At 43.8% G+C, this 21,769-nt stretch overlaps 1 protein-coding gene across 1 annotated transcript in view; it reads left to right on the top strand.

Moving 5' to 3' along the window:
• Nucleotides 1–21,769, top strand: part of LOC106582433 (contactin-associated protein-like 5) — a 169,075-nt gene that overhangs the window by 72,563 nt on the left and 74,743 nt on the right. The window contains exon 3 of the mRNA XM_045704848.1: nucleotides 992–1,185. Within this exon, the coding sequence (XP_045560804.1) occupies nucleotides 992–1,185 (194 nt within the window). The remainder of the gene's footprint in view (nucleotides 1–991; nucleotides 1,186–21,769) is intronic.

Below are 21,769 nucleotides of genomic sequence, written 5' to 3' on the forward strand. Positions count from 1 at the left end.
TGCGGGTCTTCAGCGAAGTCCAGCCAATGTGGTTATTTCAATTTAAATTGTATAGGGGACAGATTGGAGTGGCAGCAAGTCTTAAACCTGAAATGGTTCAGCATTTTGCCATTTCCTTTTGGTCTGTTTTGCCCTATTGTCGCTGCCAGTTTGGAAGCCTTTGTTAAGGCCTCTAGAAGTGCAAGTGATATAATACACCAAATATGCATTAATATGCTGTTATGTGTAAACACTTTACCTAGCAGCCAATCTGCTTGCACCAATCCCTTGTAATTACAGTAAAATACTGTGAAATACAAACCGCTTCCCGCCAATTAATTTCATGTATTCATTTATTCATTCATTCTGATTATGGCAGCATTTCGTTTTTTACAGTATAATACAGTCAATTTTACAATATTGTACTGTGTGTCATTACACAGTACTTGCTTTGATACCGTATTCATATTACAGCAGGTGTTCTGTAATATTAAATACAAAATTGTACTTGTGCCACTGAGCTCTCTGTAAGCTACTGTTGAATTGACAGTAACCCTTATACAGTGCACTGTCCAAATCACCTCCAATAAGGCTACATTAAATCAAATCAAATTAAATTGTATTTTCTTTGAGACAGGGTTTAGATCATTCTGCAGTGCTCATGAACACCTATAGTAGAGTACAGCCAGGGAGTCTGAATTAATTAACCCAAATGCCCAGCTGAATAATGCCTTATTATTCCTGTCTGACAAAGCAGACTCACAGTTCTATAGTCAAAATAACTGCCACAGTGACCTGTCACCAGATACAATCCCACTCTCTCGCACACATTCGATATTCTCTGAATCGGCTGGAGTTTTAAGGAAAATAATATTTCACACTGGAGCTAGCTGTCTGGACTACGAATCTGTTTGGGTTTGTGTGTGTGTGTTTCTTCTCCTGCTGTGTCACATGCTAGGTCACTTTCTGCACCTTCCTGTTCTGAACTGTTTTCTCTCTCTGGTCTCCCGAGGAGCGGGAGGCTGGTCTCCCCAGGTGACAGACAGACAGCCGTGGCTGCAGCTGGACCTCAGGGACAGGATGGAGGTGACGGCCGTCGCCACACAGGGGCGCTACGGAGGCTCAGACTGGGTCAGCGGCTACCTGCTGCTGTTCAGTGACACAGGCCGAGCCTGGAAGCAGTACAGACAGGAAGACGGGGTGGGGGTGAGTATCCTCGTTGATTATTTATTTACCGTACAAGGCTCTGTTCTCTATTTTAATCCTTAAACAAAATTCAGGCTGTTAACTTTGCCAAGCTTGTTCATTTATATGCGAGAGCTTCAGTTCTATAACTGGCATTCCTCATGACAACGCTCCGAAGGGGCGTTATATCTGACAGTAACGACAGACATCCTTGGGGATATACGTAGCTAGCTAGTTTGCCTTCTACCTGTCAACTCAGAGGAACATGCTGACAGAAATGTTTGGGTTTGCTGAAGTAGATTTGAATCAGACTGAATGTATGGAAGAATGAAAAAAAGCATATGAAGGAATGGCACTTCTAAATACCACTTCTGGATAAGAAACGTGACTCAGCGTCTGAGCTCTCTATCTTCCTTCTGCCGGATAAGAGTTTTAATCCACTCTTTCAAGTCTTTACTTCTGTTTAGTATTGCCATGAGGGACAGACAAACGGTTATCAAGATTTTTAGACTCGTTTTTGTTCCTGTGGTTTGAAATCATAACAAAGGATGGCTTTTGCAGATGCACATACAACTCATCAGGCAACTACAACCCCCTGGACAAACATAAACACATGCTGCAGCTCATCAGGCAACTACAACCCCCTGGACAGGCATAAACACATGTTCCTCTATCACACCATTCGAGAGTGTGGAATAATAATTTTATTCATGTCCACACACGATTCAGAAATGTTGCAGTTGGCTCTCTGTCCATTTTTCCCTCACAGATGCAGTGTCATTGAAAAGTCACACTCTGGAGGAGGAATGATTGATTTACTTATCAAGTCCCTTTATTGCCTCATCAAAATGGATGCCGTGTCTCACCCTAGAGGTGTGAACTTTTCATTACTCACACTCTCAGAAGCAGATGGGTGAAAGAGTTTAGCCCGACTACTGCTATTATTTATCCCGGTACAACCATTCTGAGCCTAGATGATGTTCTTGTAGTGGTCATATAGGCTAGGCCCAACCATAGGCCGACAACACTTCTGTTTCTGATCATTGAGGTGTTGCAGGGGATGCCGCAGCAATTCCAGTGACCTTTCTATTAGGTGCTGTCACTTGTAACCAAGCAGACATAAACCTTGCACTATTGTTGTTTGTGTGAGAGGTGTAGGAGCCATTAGATTCAGAGTAGTGGACATAACTGTGCTGACAAGCCAGCTTGGGGATCTTATGGAGCTGACATTGACACATATCACTCCACACCCTTCCCACTGGGCACAAAATTGTTGAATCAATGTCATTGTTTCCATGTCATTTCAACCAAAAAACATCTGTGATTATGTTGAATCAACGTGGAAAACTGATTAGATTTGCAAAAAGTAATTCATGTATTGTTAAAAAAAATTAACCTAAACTTTAACCTAAATCCAATGACATGGTGAGATTTTTTGTTGATTTCATCTTGAATTCACGTTAGTTGACAAATCAACCAAATGTAAATCAATACTAGACGTTGAACTGACGTCTGTGTCCAGTGGATAATCTGTCTTCATCTCCTAGCCTTTGTCACTTAATGGCAGGTGAACCTTGATTCCTCCTAGTGGAAAGTGCTGAGCGCAGTCTTTTAGAGTGTTCATCAGTACACAATTATTACTGTCGCTGCATATCTTCCCCCCAAAGAAATGCATTTTAGACACTTTAATGCCTCATAAGTTGTCATCTCAATGATAGTTTTCGAGAGCATAGTGCCATAGTCTATACTCAGACGTACATTGCTAGGAGGGAATGCGTGTACTTTGTCTCTCATAAACGTATTGACATTCAAAGACGGGTAGAACGTAAAACTTGCTTTGGCCAAGAAAATTGCCACAATAATTTCACGATAATAGCCTCGTTAATAAAATGAATATCTTTAACTTGGAGAGCACATCATATGTTTCTAACTCTTAAACAAACAGATCAGGGTAATGATTGGTATTTTTGATCAGCCATTACATACAAAGCAGCTGAAAATGAAATTGTTCTAACAAAACAAACTACAATTCTGCAACAAAAGTTCCATCGTAATTGTTTGACGGTTATTAAATCTGTAAAAGTTTCCGTACCAGGCGGTGATACAGCCTGACAGGATGCTCTCAATTGTGCATCTGTAAAAGTTTGTGAGGGTTTTAGGTGCCATGCCAAATTTCTTCAGTCTTCTGAGGTTGAAGAGGCGCTGTTGAATCTTCTTCACCACATTGTCTGTGTGGGTGGACCATTTCAGTTTGTCAGTGATGTGTATGCTGAGGAACTTGAAGCTTTCCACCTTCTCCACTGCGGTCCCTTCGATGTAGATAGGGTGGTGCTCCCTCTGCTGTTTCCTGAAGTCCACGATCAGCTTTTTTGTTTTCTTGACATTAGGTGAGTGGTTATTTTCCTGACACCACACTCCCAGGGCCCTTACCTCCTCCCTGTAGGCTGTCTCATCATTGTTGGTAATCAGGCCTACAACTGTTGTTTTGTCTGCAAACTTGATTATTGAGTTGGATGCGTGTGTGGCCACGCAGTCATGGGTGAACAGGGAGTACAGGAGGGGGCTGAGCACGCATCCTTGTGGGACCCCAGTGTTGAGAATCAGCAAAGTGGAGGTGTTGTTTCCTACCTTCACCACCTGGGGGTGGCCCGTCAGGAAGTCCAGGACCCAGTTGCACAAGGTGGTGTTCAGGCCCAGGGCCTCGAGCTTAATGATGAGCTTGGAGGGTATTATGGTGTTGAATGCTGAGCTATAGTCAATGAACAGCATTCTTACATAGATATTCCTCTTGTCCAGATGGGATAGGGCAGTGTGCAGTGCGATGGCGATTGCATCGTCTGTGGATCTATTGGGGCGGTAAGCAAATTTAAGTGTGTCTAGGGTGTCAGGTAAGGCAGAGGTGATGTGATCCTTGACTAGTTTCTCAAAGCACTTCATGATGACAGTAGTGAGTGCTCCGTGGCGATAGTCATTTAGTTCAGTTACCTTTGCTTTTTGGGTAAAGGAACAATGGTGGACATCTTGAAGCATGTTGGGACAGCGGACTGGGATAGGGAGCGATTGAATATGTCGGTAAACACTCCAGCCAACTGGTCTGTGCATGCTCTGAGGACTCGGCTAGGGATGCCGTCTGGTCCGACAGCCTTGCGAGGGTTAACACGCTTAAACGGCTTACTCATTTCGGCCACAGAGAAGGAGAGCCCACAGTCCTTGGTAGCGGGCCGTGTCGGTGGCACTGTGTTAATCTGTTTGACATTGAGATTAGAAATGATTCACTTTGTTTCTAAATGCTAACCTTGTAGCATAGGTCACAGGCTAATTCTGCCTACTGGGCATGTTTGAAAGGGTTAATGCAACATCAATTATATTACGTACCATAAAGTTCTAAAAGTGCTGATAACCATAAGATTTAACATTTATTTTTCATTGAACCTTTATTCTACCAGTAAATCTCACAAGGTTTGTTCTTCCGTTCTCCGAGAGACTTTGCCCTTAATAAAGAAGAGGTGAATGTCACTCTCATTCAAACCATGGTGCTGTAAAGGTTTCCGAGGTTCAACCCGCTCTTTATTCTCCATGAAATGTGTCACTGATTCTTTTGATCTCGGCACACTGCACTTTTCAGAAACTTATATTCCCTCCTGTGAATCAGACAGGGCACATTTTTTCTGAGAATGGTATTCATTGACATGCTGCTGGTAATTGTCACCAGGTATCCAGGATCAAAGACACTGAGAGGCCAGAACAGCTGCAACATTGTCGTTGCTGCATACAAATGTGGAGGAAATAAAGAGGTAAACTGGTTGTGCTTCGTAAAAACCTACGCTTCTTAAAGCCATCTTTTATCTCACAGTTTAGGTCACACATTTGTTTTGAACCTTGATTAACAGGTCACATATTATGTAATAGGAGATTTGTTAAGTATTCATTGAGGCCTTATGAAAGGCTTCATTAAGCATTCATAAGTTATACTTGGTTTAAAGTGCGACGATAAACAGACTAACAAACCTATTAGTGCTGAGTGCTGCTCGCAGGCTCTCATTACCCCTGATTGAACACATGACCATATACATCAGAACACAAACTCCCTCTACTTCTGTTCATCCCTTATTTCCAGCTCTCTAGTCTTCCATTACATGCAGGCTTGAGCAGCCCACAGGCCATTCAATATGTAGTCTATTACCATGTGGAAATTGGTTAGCTTTCGAGCATGGTCTAATGGTCAATGTACAACGTCTATGACCCCAATATGATGTACTATCTGACTCCATTATTATGTGAAGGTTATAGGCCCATAATTGTATCCACTGGGTATAGCCAAGGTTGCAAGTCTTGCGTCTCCACTATGACATACAAAACCTACAGTTGAAGTTGGAAGTTTACATACACCTGAGCCAAATATATTTCAACTCAGTTTTTCACAATTCCTGACATTTAATCCAAGTAAAAATTCCCTGTTTTAGGTCAGTTAGGATCACCACTTAATTTTAAGAATATGAAATGTCAGAATAATAGTATAGAGAATTATTTATTTCATCACATTCCCAGTGGGTCAGAAGTTAACATACACTCAATTAGTATTTGGTAGCATTGCCATTAACTTGGGTCAAACATTTCGGGTAGCCTTCCACAAGCTTCCCAAAATAAATCGGGTGAATTTTGGCCCATTCCTCCTGACAGAGCTGGTGTAACTGAGTCAGGTTTGTAGACCTCCTTGCTCGCACACGTTTTTTCAGTTCTGCCCACAAATTTTCGATAGGATGGAGGTCAGGGCTTTGTGATGGCCACTCCAATACCTTGACTTTGTTGTCCTTAAGCCATTTTGCCACAACTTTGGAAGTATGCTTGGGGTCATTTTCCATTTGGAAGACCCATTTGCGACCAAGCCTTAACTTCCTGACAGATGTCCTGAGATGTTGCTTCAATATATCCACATAATTTTCCTGCCTCATGATGCCATCTATTTTGTGAAGTGCACCAGCCCTCCTGCAGCAAAGCAACCCCACAACATGATGCTGCCACCCCCATGCTTCACGGTTGGGATGGTGTTCTTCAGCTTGCAAACCTCCCCCTTTTTCCTCCAAACATAACGATGGTCATTATGGCCAAACAGTTATTTTTTGTTTCGTCAGAACAGAGGACATTTCTCCAAAAAGTACAATCTTTGTCCCCATGTGCAGTTGCAAACCGTAGTCTGGCTTTTTTATGGCGGTTTTGGAGCAGTGGCTTCTTCCTTGCTGAGCGGCCTTTCAGGTTATGTCAATATAGGACTTGTTTTACTGTGGATGTAGATACTTTTGTACCTGTTTCCTCCAGCATCTTCACAAGGTCCTTTCCTGTTCTGGGATTGATTTGCACTTTTCGCCAAAGTACGTTAATCTCTAGGAGACAGAACGCATCTCCTTCCTGAGCGGTATGACGGCTGCGTGGTCCCATGGTGATTATTCTTGCGTACTATTGTTGGTACAAATGAACATGGTACATTCAGGCGTTTGAAAATTGTTCCCATGTATGTACCAGACTTGTGGAGGTCTACAATTTGTTTTCTGAGGTCTTGGCTGATTTCTTTTGATTTTCCCATGATCTCAATCAAAGCGGCACTGAGTTTGAAGGGAGGCCTTGAAATACATCCACAGGTACACCTCCAATTGACTCAAATTATGTCAATTAACCTAAGGAGCTTCTAAAGCCATGACATCATTTTTGTGGAATTTTCCAAGCTGTTTAAAGGCACAGTCCAACTTAGTTTATGTAAACTTCTGACCCACTGGAATTGTAATACAGTGAATTATAAGTGAAATAATCTGTCTGTAAACAATTGGTGAAAAAATTACTTGTGTCATGCATAAAGTAGATGTCCTAACCGACTTGCCAAAACTATAGTTTGTTAAAAATGCATTTGTGGAGTGGTTGAAAAATGAGTTTTAATGACTCCAACCTAAGTGTATGTAAACTTCCGACTTCAGCTGTATCTGTCTAGGTTGGAACTGCTGCTGTTAATACAATAAATAATTTCATTCTGAACTGTAATAAACGGATTGATCACATCACACAGATGAATAACAGAACACACACACAGGCTTTTTTATTGTAGCTAGCTTGTTTTGGCAAATGTTAGCTATTAGCTGTGTACAAAGCCAGGGGATTGTTTAAAAGAGAAACTCACATCTACAACTAGGAGAATTAGTTAGTATTCCCTTATTTCTGCTGATCATCACCTGTTATAAAATTACAACAGTGCCTTTCTAGCTGACTTACTGTTCCACTTTCAAGGCACTGTTTCCTGAAGCATTCTGCCCTGTTCTGAATGGACTTCCTGGGTTCACCGTCATGTTTGGTCAGGACGTGTAATTTTATTAATTTGTTCGTTATGCAAGACTCATTACTAAGCACTTCCACACACAAAACAAAGTGTGGGCACTCCTCGTTATAAGTTTGTATGAAAGAGAGAGAAACTCATCGCTGTATATGCATTTCATGACAATTGAGCTCAGTCAGAACTTGTGGCTAGCATGAGTCCATTTGATCACAGAGGTGAGTGATGGCGAGTGGGAATGACAAGTCAGTGGCTGACAGCGCACTCTCTGCTGCCTGAACGACAGCACTGCATCGTGTGTGTCGAGGAGTGATCTTCAAGAAAACTGCCAGTAAACTGCGAAACACACTCCCTCTCACACTCGCGCAGCTGCCAAACTGAGCAGAGACCGCTGCTTAACCTGTTTAGGATAGGGGGCAGTATTTTCACGGACGGATAAAAAACGTACCCGATTTAATCTGGTTATTACTCCTGCCTAGAAACTAGAATATGCATATAATTGTTTGATTTGGATAGAAAACACCCTAAAGTTTCTAAAACTGTTTGAATGGTGTCTGTGAGTATAACAGAACTCATATGGCAGGCCAAAACCTGAGAAGATTCTAAACAGGAAGTGCCCTCTCTGACCATTTCTTGGCCTTCGATAGCCTCTTTATCAAAAACAGAGGATCTCTGCTGTAACGTGACCTTTTCTAAGACTCCCATAGGCTCTCAGAAGGCGCCAGAACGTTGAATGATGTCTCTGCAGTCCCTGGCTGAAAAACAGTAGCGCATTTGGATAGTGGTCGATCTGAGAACAATGAAACGGGTGCGCGCATGCACATGAAGTGTCCATTTTACATTTTCAGTCTTTGAACGAAAACAACGTCGCCCGGTCAGAATATTATCGCTATTTTACGAGAAAAATCGCATAAAAATTGATTTTAACCTGTTGGGTCTAGGGGGCAGCATTTGCACGTCTGGATAAAAAAAATGTACCCGATTTAATCTGGTTACTAATCCTACCCAGTAACTAGAATATGCATATACTTATTATATATGGATAGAAAACACTCTAAAGTTTCCAAAACTGTTTGAATGGTGTCTGTGAGTATAACAGAACTCATTTGGCAGGCAAAACCCTGAGACATTTTCTGACAGGAAGTGGATACCTGATGTGTTGTATTGATTTTAAACCTATCCCATTGAAAAACACAGGGGTTTAGGAATATTTTGGCACTTCCTATTGCTTCCACTAGATGTCACCAGCCTTTACAAAGTGTTTTGAGTCTTCTGGAGGGAGATCTGACCGAACAAGAGCCATGGAACGGTGATGTCCCATTAGACACCTGGCGCGCTACTTCATGTTGGGTACCCTCGTTCCAATACGTTATAAAAGGCTATGCATTCGTCCACCTTGAATATTATTCATGTTCTGGTTAAAAAAAGGCCCTAATGATTTATGCTATACAACGTTTGACATGTTTGAACGAACGGAAATATATTTTTTCCCCTCGTTCATGACGAGAAGTCCGGCTGGCTTACATCATGTGCTAACGAGACGGAGATTTTGGACATAAATGATGAGCTTTTTTGAACAAAACTACATTCGTTATGGACCTGTGATACCTGGAAGTGACATCTGATGAAGAGAATCAAAGGTAATGGATTATTTACATAGTATTTTCGATTTTAGATCTCCCCAACATGACGTCTAGTCTGTATCGCAACGCGTATTTTTCTGGGCACAGTGCTCAGATTATTGCAAAGTGTGATTTCCCAGTAAGGTTATTTTTAAATCTGGCAAGTTGATTGCGTTCAAAAGATGTAAATCTATAATTCTTTAAATGACAATATAATATTTTACCAATGTTTTCTAATTTTAATTATTTAATTTGTGACGCTGACTTGACTGCCGGTTATTGGAGGGAAACGATTTCCTCAACATCAATGCCATAGTAAAACGCTGTTTTTGTATATAAATATGAACTTGATAGAACTAAAAATGCATGCATTGTCTAACATAATGTCCTAGGAGTGTCATCTGATGGAGATTGTAAAAGGTTAGTGTATCATTTTAGCTGGTTTTATGGTTTTGGTGACCCTGTCTTTGACTTGACAAAACATTACACACAACTCTTGTAAATGTACTGTCCTAACATACTCTAAATTTATGCTTTCGCCGTAAAACCTTTTTGAAATCGTAAAACGTGGTTAGATTAAGGAGATGTTTATCTTTCAAATGGTGTAAAATAGTTGTATTTTTGAAAAATTTGAATTTTGACATTTATTTGGATTCAAATTTGCCGCTCTTGAAATGCACCTGCTGTTGATGGAGTGCACCACAGGTGGCACGCTAGCGTCCCACCTAGCCCCAAGAGGTTAAACAGCGTTTGACATGCTTCGAAGTACGGTAATGGAATATTTTGACATTTTTTGTCACGATACGCGCCGGTGCGTCACCCTTCGGATAGTGTCTTGAACGCAAGAACAATGCCGCTATTTGGATATAACTATGGATTATTTGGAACCAAACCAACATTTGTTGTTGAAGTAGAAGTCCTGGGAGTGCATTCTGACGAAGAACAGCAAAGGTAATCCAATTTTTCTTATAGTAAATCTGAGTTTGGTGAGTGCCAAACTTGGTGGGTGTCAAAATAGCTAGCCATGATGGCCGGGCTATCTACTCAGAATATTGCAAAATGTGCTTTCACCGAAAAGCTATTTTAAAATTGGACATAGCGATTGCATAAAGGAGTTCTGTATCTATAATTCTTTAAATAATTGTTATGTTTTTTGTGAACGTTTATCGTGAGTAATTTAGTAAATTCACCGGAAGTGTTCGGTCGGTATGCTAGTTCTGAACGTCACATGCTAATGTAAAAAGCTGGTTTTTGATATAAATATGAACTTGATTGAACAAAACATGCATGTATTGTATAACATAATGTCCTAGGAGTGTCATCTGATGAAGATCATCAAAGGTTAGTGCTGCATTTAGCTGTGGTTTTGGTTTTTGTGACATTATATGCTAGCTTGAAAAATGGGTGTGTGATTATTTCTGGCTGGGTACTCTCCTGACATAATCTAATGTTTTGCTTTCGTTGTAAAGCCTTTTTGAAATCGGACAATGTGGTTAGATAAAGCAGAGTCTTGTCTTTAAAATGGTGTAAAATAGTCATATGTTTGAAAAATTGAAGTTTTGGGATTTTTGAGGAGTTTGTAATTCGCGCCACGCCATATCATTGGATATTGGAGCGGTGTTCCGCTAGCGGAACATCTAGATGTAAGAGGTTAACAAGAAGTTAAGGTTTAATTTGGTGTGTTGGACTTGTGAATGTATGAAAGTTAAATATTTTTTTAAATTTTATTTGAATTTCGCGCTCTGCCATTTCACTAGATGTTGTCGAAACGTTCCGCCAGCGGAACTCCTAGCCGTAAAGGGTTAAAAAAGTTCTTTCTGGACTGTTTTTCTAAATTCTTTCGATTTTATTTGTGAATTATACATGTATAAGAACTGTATGAACATTCTTTTGTCATATTTTATTGTCGTATTTTTTTTAACTTGTCCATAATCATATGTTTTGTCCATTTGCAATAAGACCCCTTGCACCCCCCTAAAGGCATTAACCTCTTACATCTAGATGTTCCGCTAGCGGAACACCGCTCCAATATCCAATGATAGGGCGTGGTGCGAATTACAAACTCCTCGAAAATCCGAAAACGTCCATTTTTCAAACATATGACTATTTTACACCATTTTAAAGACAAGACTCTCCTTTATCTAACCACACTGTCCGATTTCAAAAAAGCTTTACAATGAAACTTTAGGGTGTTTTCTATCCAAATCAAACAATTATATGCATATTCTAGTTTCTGGGCAGGAGTAATAAACAGATTAAATCGGATATGTTTTTTATCCGGCCGTGAAAATACTGCCCCCTATCCATAACAGGTTAAAACTCCTGGTAACCCATTCCAATCACCAGGCCCACGGCTGTCCATTTGCAATATGTTTCAATGGGCATTTACATTCACGAATTTGACATGCTCAAAAATACTGCAGAAATGCAAAATTGACTGGCCCGATGAACTCGGGATGGCCGGGCAGTGATAGTGGTTCCTCTCCATCGCTCGATGGTGACATGAGAGTAGTGGGACTCTGTTGTTTTTTAACGATTTTTTGAAAAACCTCCAAAATGACCAGGAGCACCCCCTATTGGATGGGCACGGGTGGGGGGGTGCTCCCTACCCAACCGTGGACCCCTTGCACCCCCTAAAGGCATTCAAAAAAACATTTTAAAAATGTGCTCCTGGTAACCCGTTCCAATCACCAGGCGCCAGGCTGTCCATTTGCAATATGTTTCAATGGGCATTTACCATCACGAATTTGACATGCTAAAAAATACTGCAGAAATGCAAAACTGACTGGCCCGATGAACTCGGGATGGCCGGGCAGTGATAGTGGTTCCTCTCCATCGCTCGTTGGTGTTGATTTCAGAATGTCAATTTGGTGATGGTCTATCACTGTTTAACATATTGCAAATGGACAAAAGTCAGCCAGCAAGTCACCATCCATCAGTCAATTAGATATCATTCTGACACCAAACCGATACAAACTGACACCACACCCACTTTTTCCAACTCGTTTAGAAGTCAACTATCACATATTTCAGAGTAGGCCCAAAATTCACAGCGCCTTCAGTTTAAACCATAATAAAAACATCAAACACGTAGTTATGTTCTAGCTGTGGGTCCAGTTCTGACATTATGTGTAGGCCTAGCTAAGTCAACCCCGTATCCCAAGTTTCGGCTTGATAGGTCATTTGGAGCCCGAGTAGCGACCTTAATTGGTGCTGAAGATCCACATTATCCGGCCGTTGCTACGGGGTCCTTGAATGAGCTATCGGACAGAAACGTTGGGGTCCGTCTCTATGGGCCGAGGCGGTTTCAATGCACCTAGTCTTGCGACTCTGGGACTTTTCTAAATGTCGTCATTTTCATGATGGTCAAAATTAATTGAAGTTATTGCAAATGTACGAGGCTGTTTCTCGGTCTGAGAACCTTCTAGAGCAACATATCTCACCGTGCACTATCGACTTGAGGTCTAAAACAGGTTTCTAAAGTTTCAGAGCTCTAGGTCTGATGGTTCTTTGATAGTTCAAACAAAGGTAACTATTGCAGGCTCTGTGTGTCTCTAAGCCCCACACTGTGTCACTCCATTCTTGTTGTGTGTGTGCGTGTGTATGTGTGTGAGTTTTTCTTGGAAATATGATGGGATAAATAACTGATTTACAGTTCATGAGGATAGCCTAATCACACATTTGAAGTTTTGGAAAGATCTGACTTTTTTACCCTTTGAAACAGCCCCTATAACCCCAATTGAAGGCACTTCCGGTTGGCACAGGAAGCTAAAAGTAAACACATATCTTCATTGGGGTAGGCTTTTACAGAATCCTGAGTTTAAAGTCTTTACGTTAAGAACTGACTGATTTACACAGGGTTGAATGCAGTGTTTATCACAAACTGCAGGTTGGGGATATATCAAAACACCTTTAGGGTGAATTTAAAACCTCTTGATGTTCTCCGTCCCACATGGGGGATCAACATCCAGCGTAAAATCATTTCTCCGTGTTCATAACTGAACAATATAATTTTTTTATTTTACATTTTTTTCAAATATAGGACTATTTTATATCGTTTTATAGATACACCTCTCCTGAATCGAACCACGTTGTCCGATTTCAAAAAGGCTTTACAGCAAAAGCAAAACATTAGATAATGTTAGAGGAGTATATCGTCAAAGTATTCACATAGCCATTTTCCGACCAACCACATGCATCACAAATAACCAAAAAACAGCTAAATGCAGCACTAACCTTTGACAATCTTCATCAGATGACACTCCTAGGACATCATGTTACACAATACATGCATCCTTTTGTTCGATAAAGTTCATATTTATATATAAAAACAGCATTTTACATCGGCGCGTGACGTTGAGAAAGTATTTTCCCTCAAATGCATCCGGTGAAACAGCGCTACAATTTACTAAATTACTATTCGAAAACATTTTTAAAATGTAATATTGTCATTCTAAGAATTATAGATTAACATCTCGTGAAAGCACCCGCAATGCCAGATTTAAAAATAACTTTACTGGGTAATCACACTTTGCGATAAAAGGGGATGCGATACTCAGAAAAATAGGCTACTGTTACAGGTCAGCGCCATCTTGGAACAATCGAATATCAAATCTACTCTTGTATACTATTGTAAATAATCCCTTACCTTTGATTATCTTCATCAGAAGGCACTTCCAGGAATCCCAGGTCCACTATAAATGTATTTTCGTTCGAAAAAGTTAATAATTTATGTCCCAATAGCTTCTTGTTGTTAGCGCGTTCTGAAGGCTGCTCCAAATGTACCGTCGTGCGTGGGACTTCTCTCTCACCAAAATGCATTTTTTTTTTATTTAAGTTCGTTCAAACATGTCAAACGTTGTATAACATAAATCTTTAGGGCCTTTTTCAACCAGAGCTTCAATAATATTCAAGGGGGACGGTTGCATTGTCTTTCAAAACGTTTCGAAAGGGGAGGGTAGCCAGGGGCGCCCGCGTCACACTGGTGATGGCCCTCCCCATGTGACCAAGATCAACAGCCTCTCATTCAGTCAGTTTTCACAGTAGAAGACTCAAACCACTTTGTAAAGACTGGGGACATCTAGTGGAAGCCATAGGAAGTGCTCAATTAACCTCTTACATCTAGACGTTCCGCTAGCGGAACACCTGCTCCAATATCCAATGATGGGCGTGGCGCGAATTCATTAATGACTATTTTACAGCATTTTAAAGACAAGACTCTCGTTAATCTAACCACACTGTCCGATTTCAAAAAGGCTTTACAGCGAAAGCAAAACATTAGATTATGTCAGCAGAGTACCCAGCCAGAAATAATCAGACCACCCATTTTTCAAGCTAGCATATAATGTCACAAAAACCAAAACCACAGCTAAATGCAGCACTAACCTTTGATGATCTTCATCAGATGACAACCCTAGGACATTATGTTATACAATGCATGCATGTTTTGTTCAATCAAGTTCATATTTATATCAAAAAACAGCTTTTACATTAGCATGTGACGTTCAGAACTAGCATACCCCCCGCAAACTTCCGGGGAATTTACTAACAATTTACTAAATTACTCACGATAAACGTTCACAAAAAGCATAACAATTATTTTAAGAATTATAGATACAGAACTCCTCTATGCACTCAATATGTCCGATTTTAAAATAGCTTTTTGGTGAAAGCACATTTTGCAATATTCTAAGTACATAGCCCAGCCATCACGGGCTAGCTATTTAGACACCCGGCAAGTTTAGCCTTCACCAAAATCAGATTTACTATTATAAAAGTTTGATTACCTTTTGTTGTCTTCGTCAGAATGCACTCCCAGGACTGCTACTTCATTAACAAATGTTGGTTTGGTCCAAAATAATCCATCGTTATATCCGAATAGCGGCGTTTTGTTCAGACACTATCCGAAATGGTAAATCAGGGTCGTGCGCATGGCGCAATTCGTGACAAAAAATGTCTAAATATTCCAATTCCGTACCTCGAAGCATGTCAACCGCTGTTTAAAATCAATTTTTATGCAATTTATCTCGTAAAAAAGCGATAATATTCCGACCGGGAATCTCCTTTTTGGCAAACGGAGGAAAAAAAACACAAAGACGGGGGCGGCCAGTGCAGCCTGGGGCTGGAATGACGACATTCAGGTTTTTCCCGGGCTCTGAGAGCCTATTGGAGCCGTGGGAAGTGTCACGTTACCGCAGAGATCCTTTGTAATTGAATGAGATGTCAAAGAAAGACAATAAATGGTCAGACAGGCCACTTCCTGTAAAGGAATCTCTCAGGTTTTGACCTGCCATTTGAGTTCTGTTATACTCACAGACACCATTCAAACAGTTTTAGAAACTTTGGAGTGTTTTCTATCCAAAGCTAATAATTATATGCATATTCTAGTTACTGGGCAGGAGTAGTAACCAGATTAAATCGGGTACGTTTTTTATCCAGCCGTGTCAATACTGCCCCCTAGCCCTAACAGGTTTTAAGGCAGTTTACACAATTTTAAAACATTAAATACATTCACAACACACTGTGTGCCCTCAGGCCCCTACTCCACCACTACCACATATCTACAGTTCTAAATCCATGCGTATGTGTAGTGCATATGTTATTGTGTGTGTGTGTGTGTGTGTGTGTGTGTGTGTGTGTGTGTGTGTGTGTGTGTGTGTGTGTGTGTGTGTGTGTGTGTGTGTGTGTGTGTGTGTGTGTGTGTGTGTGTGTGTGTGTGTGTGTAACGGCAGTCATATAGAGGGGACCAAGGCGCGGCTTGTTGAGTGCTCATGATTATTATTTAATGAAAAAATGTAACACTTTACAAAGGAACAAAAACGACAGCAAACAGTTCCGTCAGGCAACAACCACAAAACATAAAACAACTACCCACAAAACACCATAGAAAAACCCCAACTTAAATATGATCTCCAATTAGAGACAACACGAACCAGCTGCCTCTAATTGGAGATCATCCCAAAACTCAACATAGAAATAGAAAGACTAGAGCTAAACATAGAAACAACAAACATAGACTGCCCACCCATATCACACCCTGACCTAACTACACAGAGAAAAAACAGCTCTCATAGGTCAGAGCATGACAGTACCCCCCCCCAAAGGTGTGGACTCCCCGGCTGCAAACCTGAACCTATAGGGGAGGGTCCGGGTGGGCATCTGTACTTGGCGGCGGCTCTGATTCGGGGCGTAGCACCCCCACCACCCTCTGATATCCCCGCTTCTGTATGTCCGGAGGAACCAGACCGTGGATCATCGCCGGAAGCTTTGTACCGCCAACTGCTGCTGAAGACTCTAGGCTAAAGGCCGCCGCTGAAGACTCTGGGCTGCTGACCGTCGCTGAAGACTCTGGGCTGCAGACCATCGCTGAAGACTCTGGGCTGCAGACCGTCGCTGGAGGCTCCAGACTGGGGATTGTCGCTGGAGGCTCTGGACTGGGGAGCGTCGCTGGAGACTCCGTACTGGTGAGCGTCGCTGGAGGCTCTGGACTGAGGAGCGTCGCTGGAGGCTCCGTACTGGTGAGCGTTGCTGGAGGCTCTGGACTGAGGAGCGTCGCTGTAGGCTCCGTACTGGTGAGCGTTGCTGGAGGCTCTGGACTGAGGAGCGTCGCTGGAGGCTCCGGACTGAGGAGCGTTGCTGGAGGCTCTGGACTGAGGAGCGTCGCTGGAGGCTCCGTACTGGGGAGCGTTGCTGGAGGCTCTGGGCTGAGGAGCGTCGCTGGAGGCTCCGGACTGAGGAGCGTCGCCGGAGGCTCCGGACTGGGAAGCGTCATTATAGGTTCCGGACTAGGGACCGTTGCTGCAGGCTCCATGCCATGGATCATCTCTACAGGTTCCACGCCATGGATTATTCCAACAGGCTTCTTGCCATGGATTATCCCTACAGGCTCCGGACCATGGATAATCCCTACAGGCTTCTTGCCATGGATTATCTCTACAGGCTCCGGGCCATGGATTACCTCAGGAGGCTTCGTGCCATGGAACATCCCTACAAGCTCCGGGCCATGGATCATCACTGCAGGCTTCGTGCCATGGATCATCTCTACAGGCTTCGGACCATAGATTATCACTGGAGGCTTTTCTCATGGAGCTGGAACAGGTCTCACCGGACTGGAGAGACGCACTGAGGACCGGGTGCGCAGAGCAGGCACCGGACGTACTGGGCTATGGAGGCGCACTTGACGGAAAGTGCGAGGAGCAGGCACAGGACGTACTGGGCTATGGAGGCGCACTGGAGGGAGAGTGCGAGGAGCAGGCACAGGACGTACTGGGCTATGGAGACGCACTGGAGGGAGAGTGCGAGAAGCAGGCACAGGAAGTACTGGGCTATGGAGGCGCACTGGAGAGAGAGTGCGAGAGGCAGGCACATGCTCACCACAATAAGCACGGGGAGTTGGCTCAGGTTTTAACCCTGGCCCCATCAAACTACTACCAAAAATGTTTTGGGGCTGCCCCTCGTTCCTCCCCGGTAGGCTACGATACCTGTCTATTACCTGGCCCCAAGTCAGTTTCTCCTTTCGATCCAATCCTCATTAGACCAGGTATCCATCTCTGCCCGGGCACGCCGCTTGATCCAATCGTGGTGGGTAGATCTGTAACGGCAGTCGTATAGAGGGGACCAAGGCGCGGCGTGTTGAGTACTGATGATTATTATTTAATGAAAAAAATGAAACACTTTACAAAGGAACAAAAACGACAGCACACAGTTCCGTCAGGCAACAACCACAAAATGGAAAACAACTGCCCAGTGCTCAGATTATTGCAAAGTGTGATTTCCCAGTAAGGTTATTTTTCAATCTGGCAAGTGGATTGCGTTCAAGAGATGTAAATCTATAATTCTTTAAATGACAATATAATATTTTACCAATGTTTTCTAATTTTAATTATTTAATTTGTGACGCTGACTTGACTGCCGGTTATTGGAGGGAAACGATTTCCTCAACATCAATGCCATAGTAAAACGCTGTTTTTGGATATAAATATGAACTTGATAGAACTAAAAATGCATGCATTGTCTAACATAATGTCCTAGGAGTGTCATCTGATGGAGATTGTAAAAGGTTAGTGCATCATTTTAGCTGGTTTTATGGTTTTGGTGACCCTGTCTTTGACTTGACAAAACATTACACACAACTCTTGTAAATGTACTGTCCTAACATACTCTAAATTTATGCTTTCGCCGTAAAACCTTTTTGAAATCGTAAAACGTGGTTAGATTAAGGAGATGTTTATCTTTCAAATGGTGTAAAATAGTTGTATTTTTGAAAAATTTGAATTTTGACATTTATTTGGATTCAAATTTGCCGCTCTTGAAATGCACCTGCTGTTGATGGAGTGCACCACGGGTGGCACGCTAGCGTCCCACCTAGCCCCAAGAGGTTAATGCACGGCGCGCGCTTCTTCACAAAACTGGATCTCAGGAGTGCGTACAACCTGGTGCGTATCCGAGATGGAGACGAGTGGAAGACAGCATTTAGTACCACCTCAGGGCATTATGAGTACCTTGTCATGCCGTATGAGTTAAAAAATGCTCCATCAGTCTTCCAATCTTTTGTCGATGAGATTTTCAGGGACCTCCACGGGCAGGGTGTAGTGGTGTATATCGATGACATTCTGATTTACTCCGCTACACGCGCCGAGCATGTGTCCCTGGTGTGCAAAGTGCTTGGTCGCCTGTTGGAGCATGACCTGTATGTCAAGGCTGAGAAATGCTTGTTCTTTAAACAGTCTGTCTCTTTCTTAGGATATCGCCTATCTACGTCAGGAGTGAAGATGTACTCCAGGTTGCGGTGGTAAGTCCAGATGAGAAAAGGGTGTTTTGCCCCCTCAAGCCAATGTCTCCATGCTTTCAACGCTTTAACCACAGCCAACAACTCCCGGTCCCCCACATCATAGTTACGCTCTGCTGGGCTGAGCTTTTTCGAGAAGAAAGCACAGGGGCGGAGTTTCGGTGGCGTGCCCGAGCGCTGAGAGAGCACGACTCCTATCCCAGCCTCGGATGCGTCCACCTCCACTATGAATGCCAAAGAGGGATCCGGATGAGCCAACACTGGAGCCGAAGTAAACAAAGCTCTTAGTTGCCCAAAAGCCCTGTCCGACTCAGCCGACCACCGCAACCTTACAGGACCCCCCTTCAGCAGTGAGGTAATGGGCGCAGCAACCTGGCCAAAACCCTGGATAAATATCTGGTAGTAATTGGCAAACCCTAAAAATCGCTGCACCTCCTTTACTGTGGTGGGAGTCGGCCAATTACGCACGGCTGCAATGCGGTCACTTTCCATTCCCACCCCTGATGTGGAAATGCGATACCCTAGGAAAAAGACGACCTGCTGAAAGAACAGCCATTTCTCAGCCTTGATGTACAGGTCATGCTTCAACAGTCGTCCAAGTACCTTGCGCACCAAGGACGCATGCTCGGCGCGTGTAGCGGAGTAAATCACAATGTCATCGCTATACACCACTACACCCTGCCTGTGCAGGTCCCTGAAAATCTTGTCTACAAAGGATTGAAAAACTGATGGAGGATTCATCAACCCGTACGAGGTACTCATAATGCCCTGTGGTGGTACTGAACGGTGTCTTCCACTTGTCTCCCTCCCGGATACGCACCAGGTTATACGCACTCCTGAGATCCAGTTTCGGGAAGAAGCGCGCCCCATGCATTGACTCAATCGCCGTGGCGATAAGAGGTAGCGGGTAACTGTACTTCACCGTGATTTGATTGAGACCTCTATAGTCAATGCACGGGCGTCAACCTCCATCCTTCTTCACAAAAAAGAAACTCGTGGAGGCGGGTGAAGTAGAGGGCCGAATGTACCCCTGACGCAGGGATTCAGAGACATATGTATCCATAGCCACCGTCTCCGCTTGCGACAGGGGATACACGTGACTCCTGGGAAGCGCAGCGTCTGCCAGGAGATTTATCGTACAATCCCCCCGTCGATGAGGTGGTAATTTAGTCGCCCTCTTTTTACAGAAGGCGAGAGCCAAATCGGCATATTCTGGGAGGGATATGCACGATGGAGACCTGGTCTGGACTTTCCACCGTGGTAGCACCAACGGAAACCCCTACACACCTCCCTGATCACTCTCGCGACCACCCGTGAGAGCCCTCTTTTGCCAGGAAATAGTGGGGTTATGCAGAGCCAACCAAGGAAGCCATAGTACCACAGGAAACGCAGGAGAGTCAATGAGAAAGAGACTGATTGATTCCTCATGAATCCCTGCATAACCATGGCCAAGGAGATGGTGGCCTCCTTGATTAGCCCGGACCCTAATGGTCGACTATCTAGAGCGTGCACCGGGAAGGGTCTAACTATAGGAAAAATAGGGATCCCTAACCTAATGGCTAACGCTCTGTCGATAAAATTCCCAGCTGCGCCTGAATTGACGAGCGTCTTATGCTGGGAATGTGGGGAAAACACAGGGAAACAAACAGTTGATCAACAGAGGACTCTGGATGAGTGTGGTGCAAACTCACCTGGGGTGATGCCAGAGTGCCCTGCCTGTTGCCTTGACTCCCAGAGGAACCAACACGGCACCGACCGGCAGTCTGTCCTCTGCGGCCACAGATGGCGCACGTGAAGGCGCCTCCTCCAGTCTCCCTATGAGCAGCCCCTCCTAACTCCATGGGCACCGGAGCGGTGGTGCTGGACAAAGGAACCGACAGAGCCCCCTCTGGAAGTCCGCGGGTGACCAGCAGGTTATCCAACCGGATGGACAAATCCACCAGTCGGTTGAAGGAAATGGTGGCATCCCTGCAGGCCAGCTCACGTCGGACGTCCTCTCGTAGGCTGCATCGATAGTGGTCGATGAGGGCCCTGTTGTTCCAGCCCGCTCCGGCGGCCAAGGTCCGTAATCCCAGGGTGAAGTCCTGGGCGCTCCTCGTCCCCTGTCTCACATGGAAGAGCCTCTCCCCCGCCGCTCTGCCCTCAGGTGGTCGAAGACAGCCCTGAAGCGGCGGGTGAAATCCTCGAAGTGGTCTGGCACCGTGTCTCCTTCTCTCCACACGGCGTTTGCCCACTCCAGCGCTCCTCCTGTCAGGCAGGAGACGAGGGCGGTCACTCTCTCCCCTCCGGAGGGAGCTGGGTGCACAGTGGCCAGGTAGAGGTCCAGTTGTAACAAGAATTCCTGGCACTGTGCTGCCGTTCCATCATACTTCCTGGGAAGAGACTTCCTGTCTCTCCCAGTGGTCCATGGTCTGGACAACGTGATCCATCATGGCACCAAGATGCTGTAACATGGCCTAATGTTCCTGGACGCGCTCCTCGACTCCTCTAACCGGGGTACCTGCTCCTGCTGACTCCATTGAAGGTGTTAGGTGCAGGAGAGCAGAGTATAATGAACAGGCACACTTTTATAAAAAAAACGGAACATAAAAGTAAAGCGTGTAAATTAACACCACATAACACGAAACAATTACACACAAAACATGATGGGAAACAGAGGGTTAAATACAAGTAGCTAAATTGGGGAAATGAAAACCAGACAAATGGATATATGAAAAATGGAGCGGCGATGGCTAGAAAGCTGGTGACATCGATCGCCGAACGCCGCCCGAACAAGGAGAGGAGGCGACTTCGGCGGAAGTCGTGACAGTTAGTAGAATAATGAATGAATTGGGAAGATTTTGTCTCCGTCAACTTTTAGAAGGTTAGTAGGAAAGTTAA

The sequence above is a fragment of the Salmo salar genome, chromosome ssa21, assembly GCF_905237065.1.
Source record: "Salmo salar chromosome ssa21, Ssal_v3.1, whole genome shotgun sequence".
Taxonomy (NCBI): domain Eukaryota; kingdom Metazoa; phylum Chordata; class Actinopteri; order Salmoniformes; family Salmonidae; genus Salmo; species Salmo salar.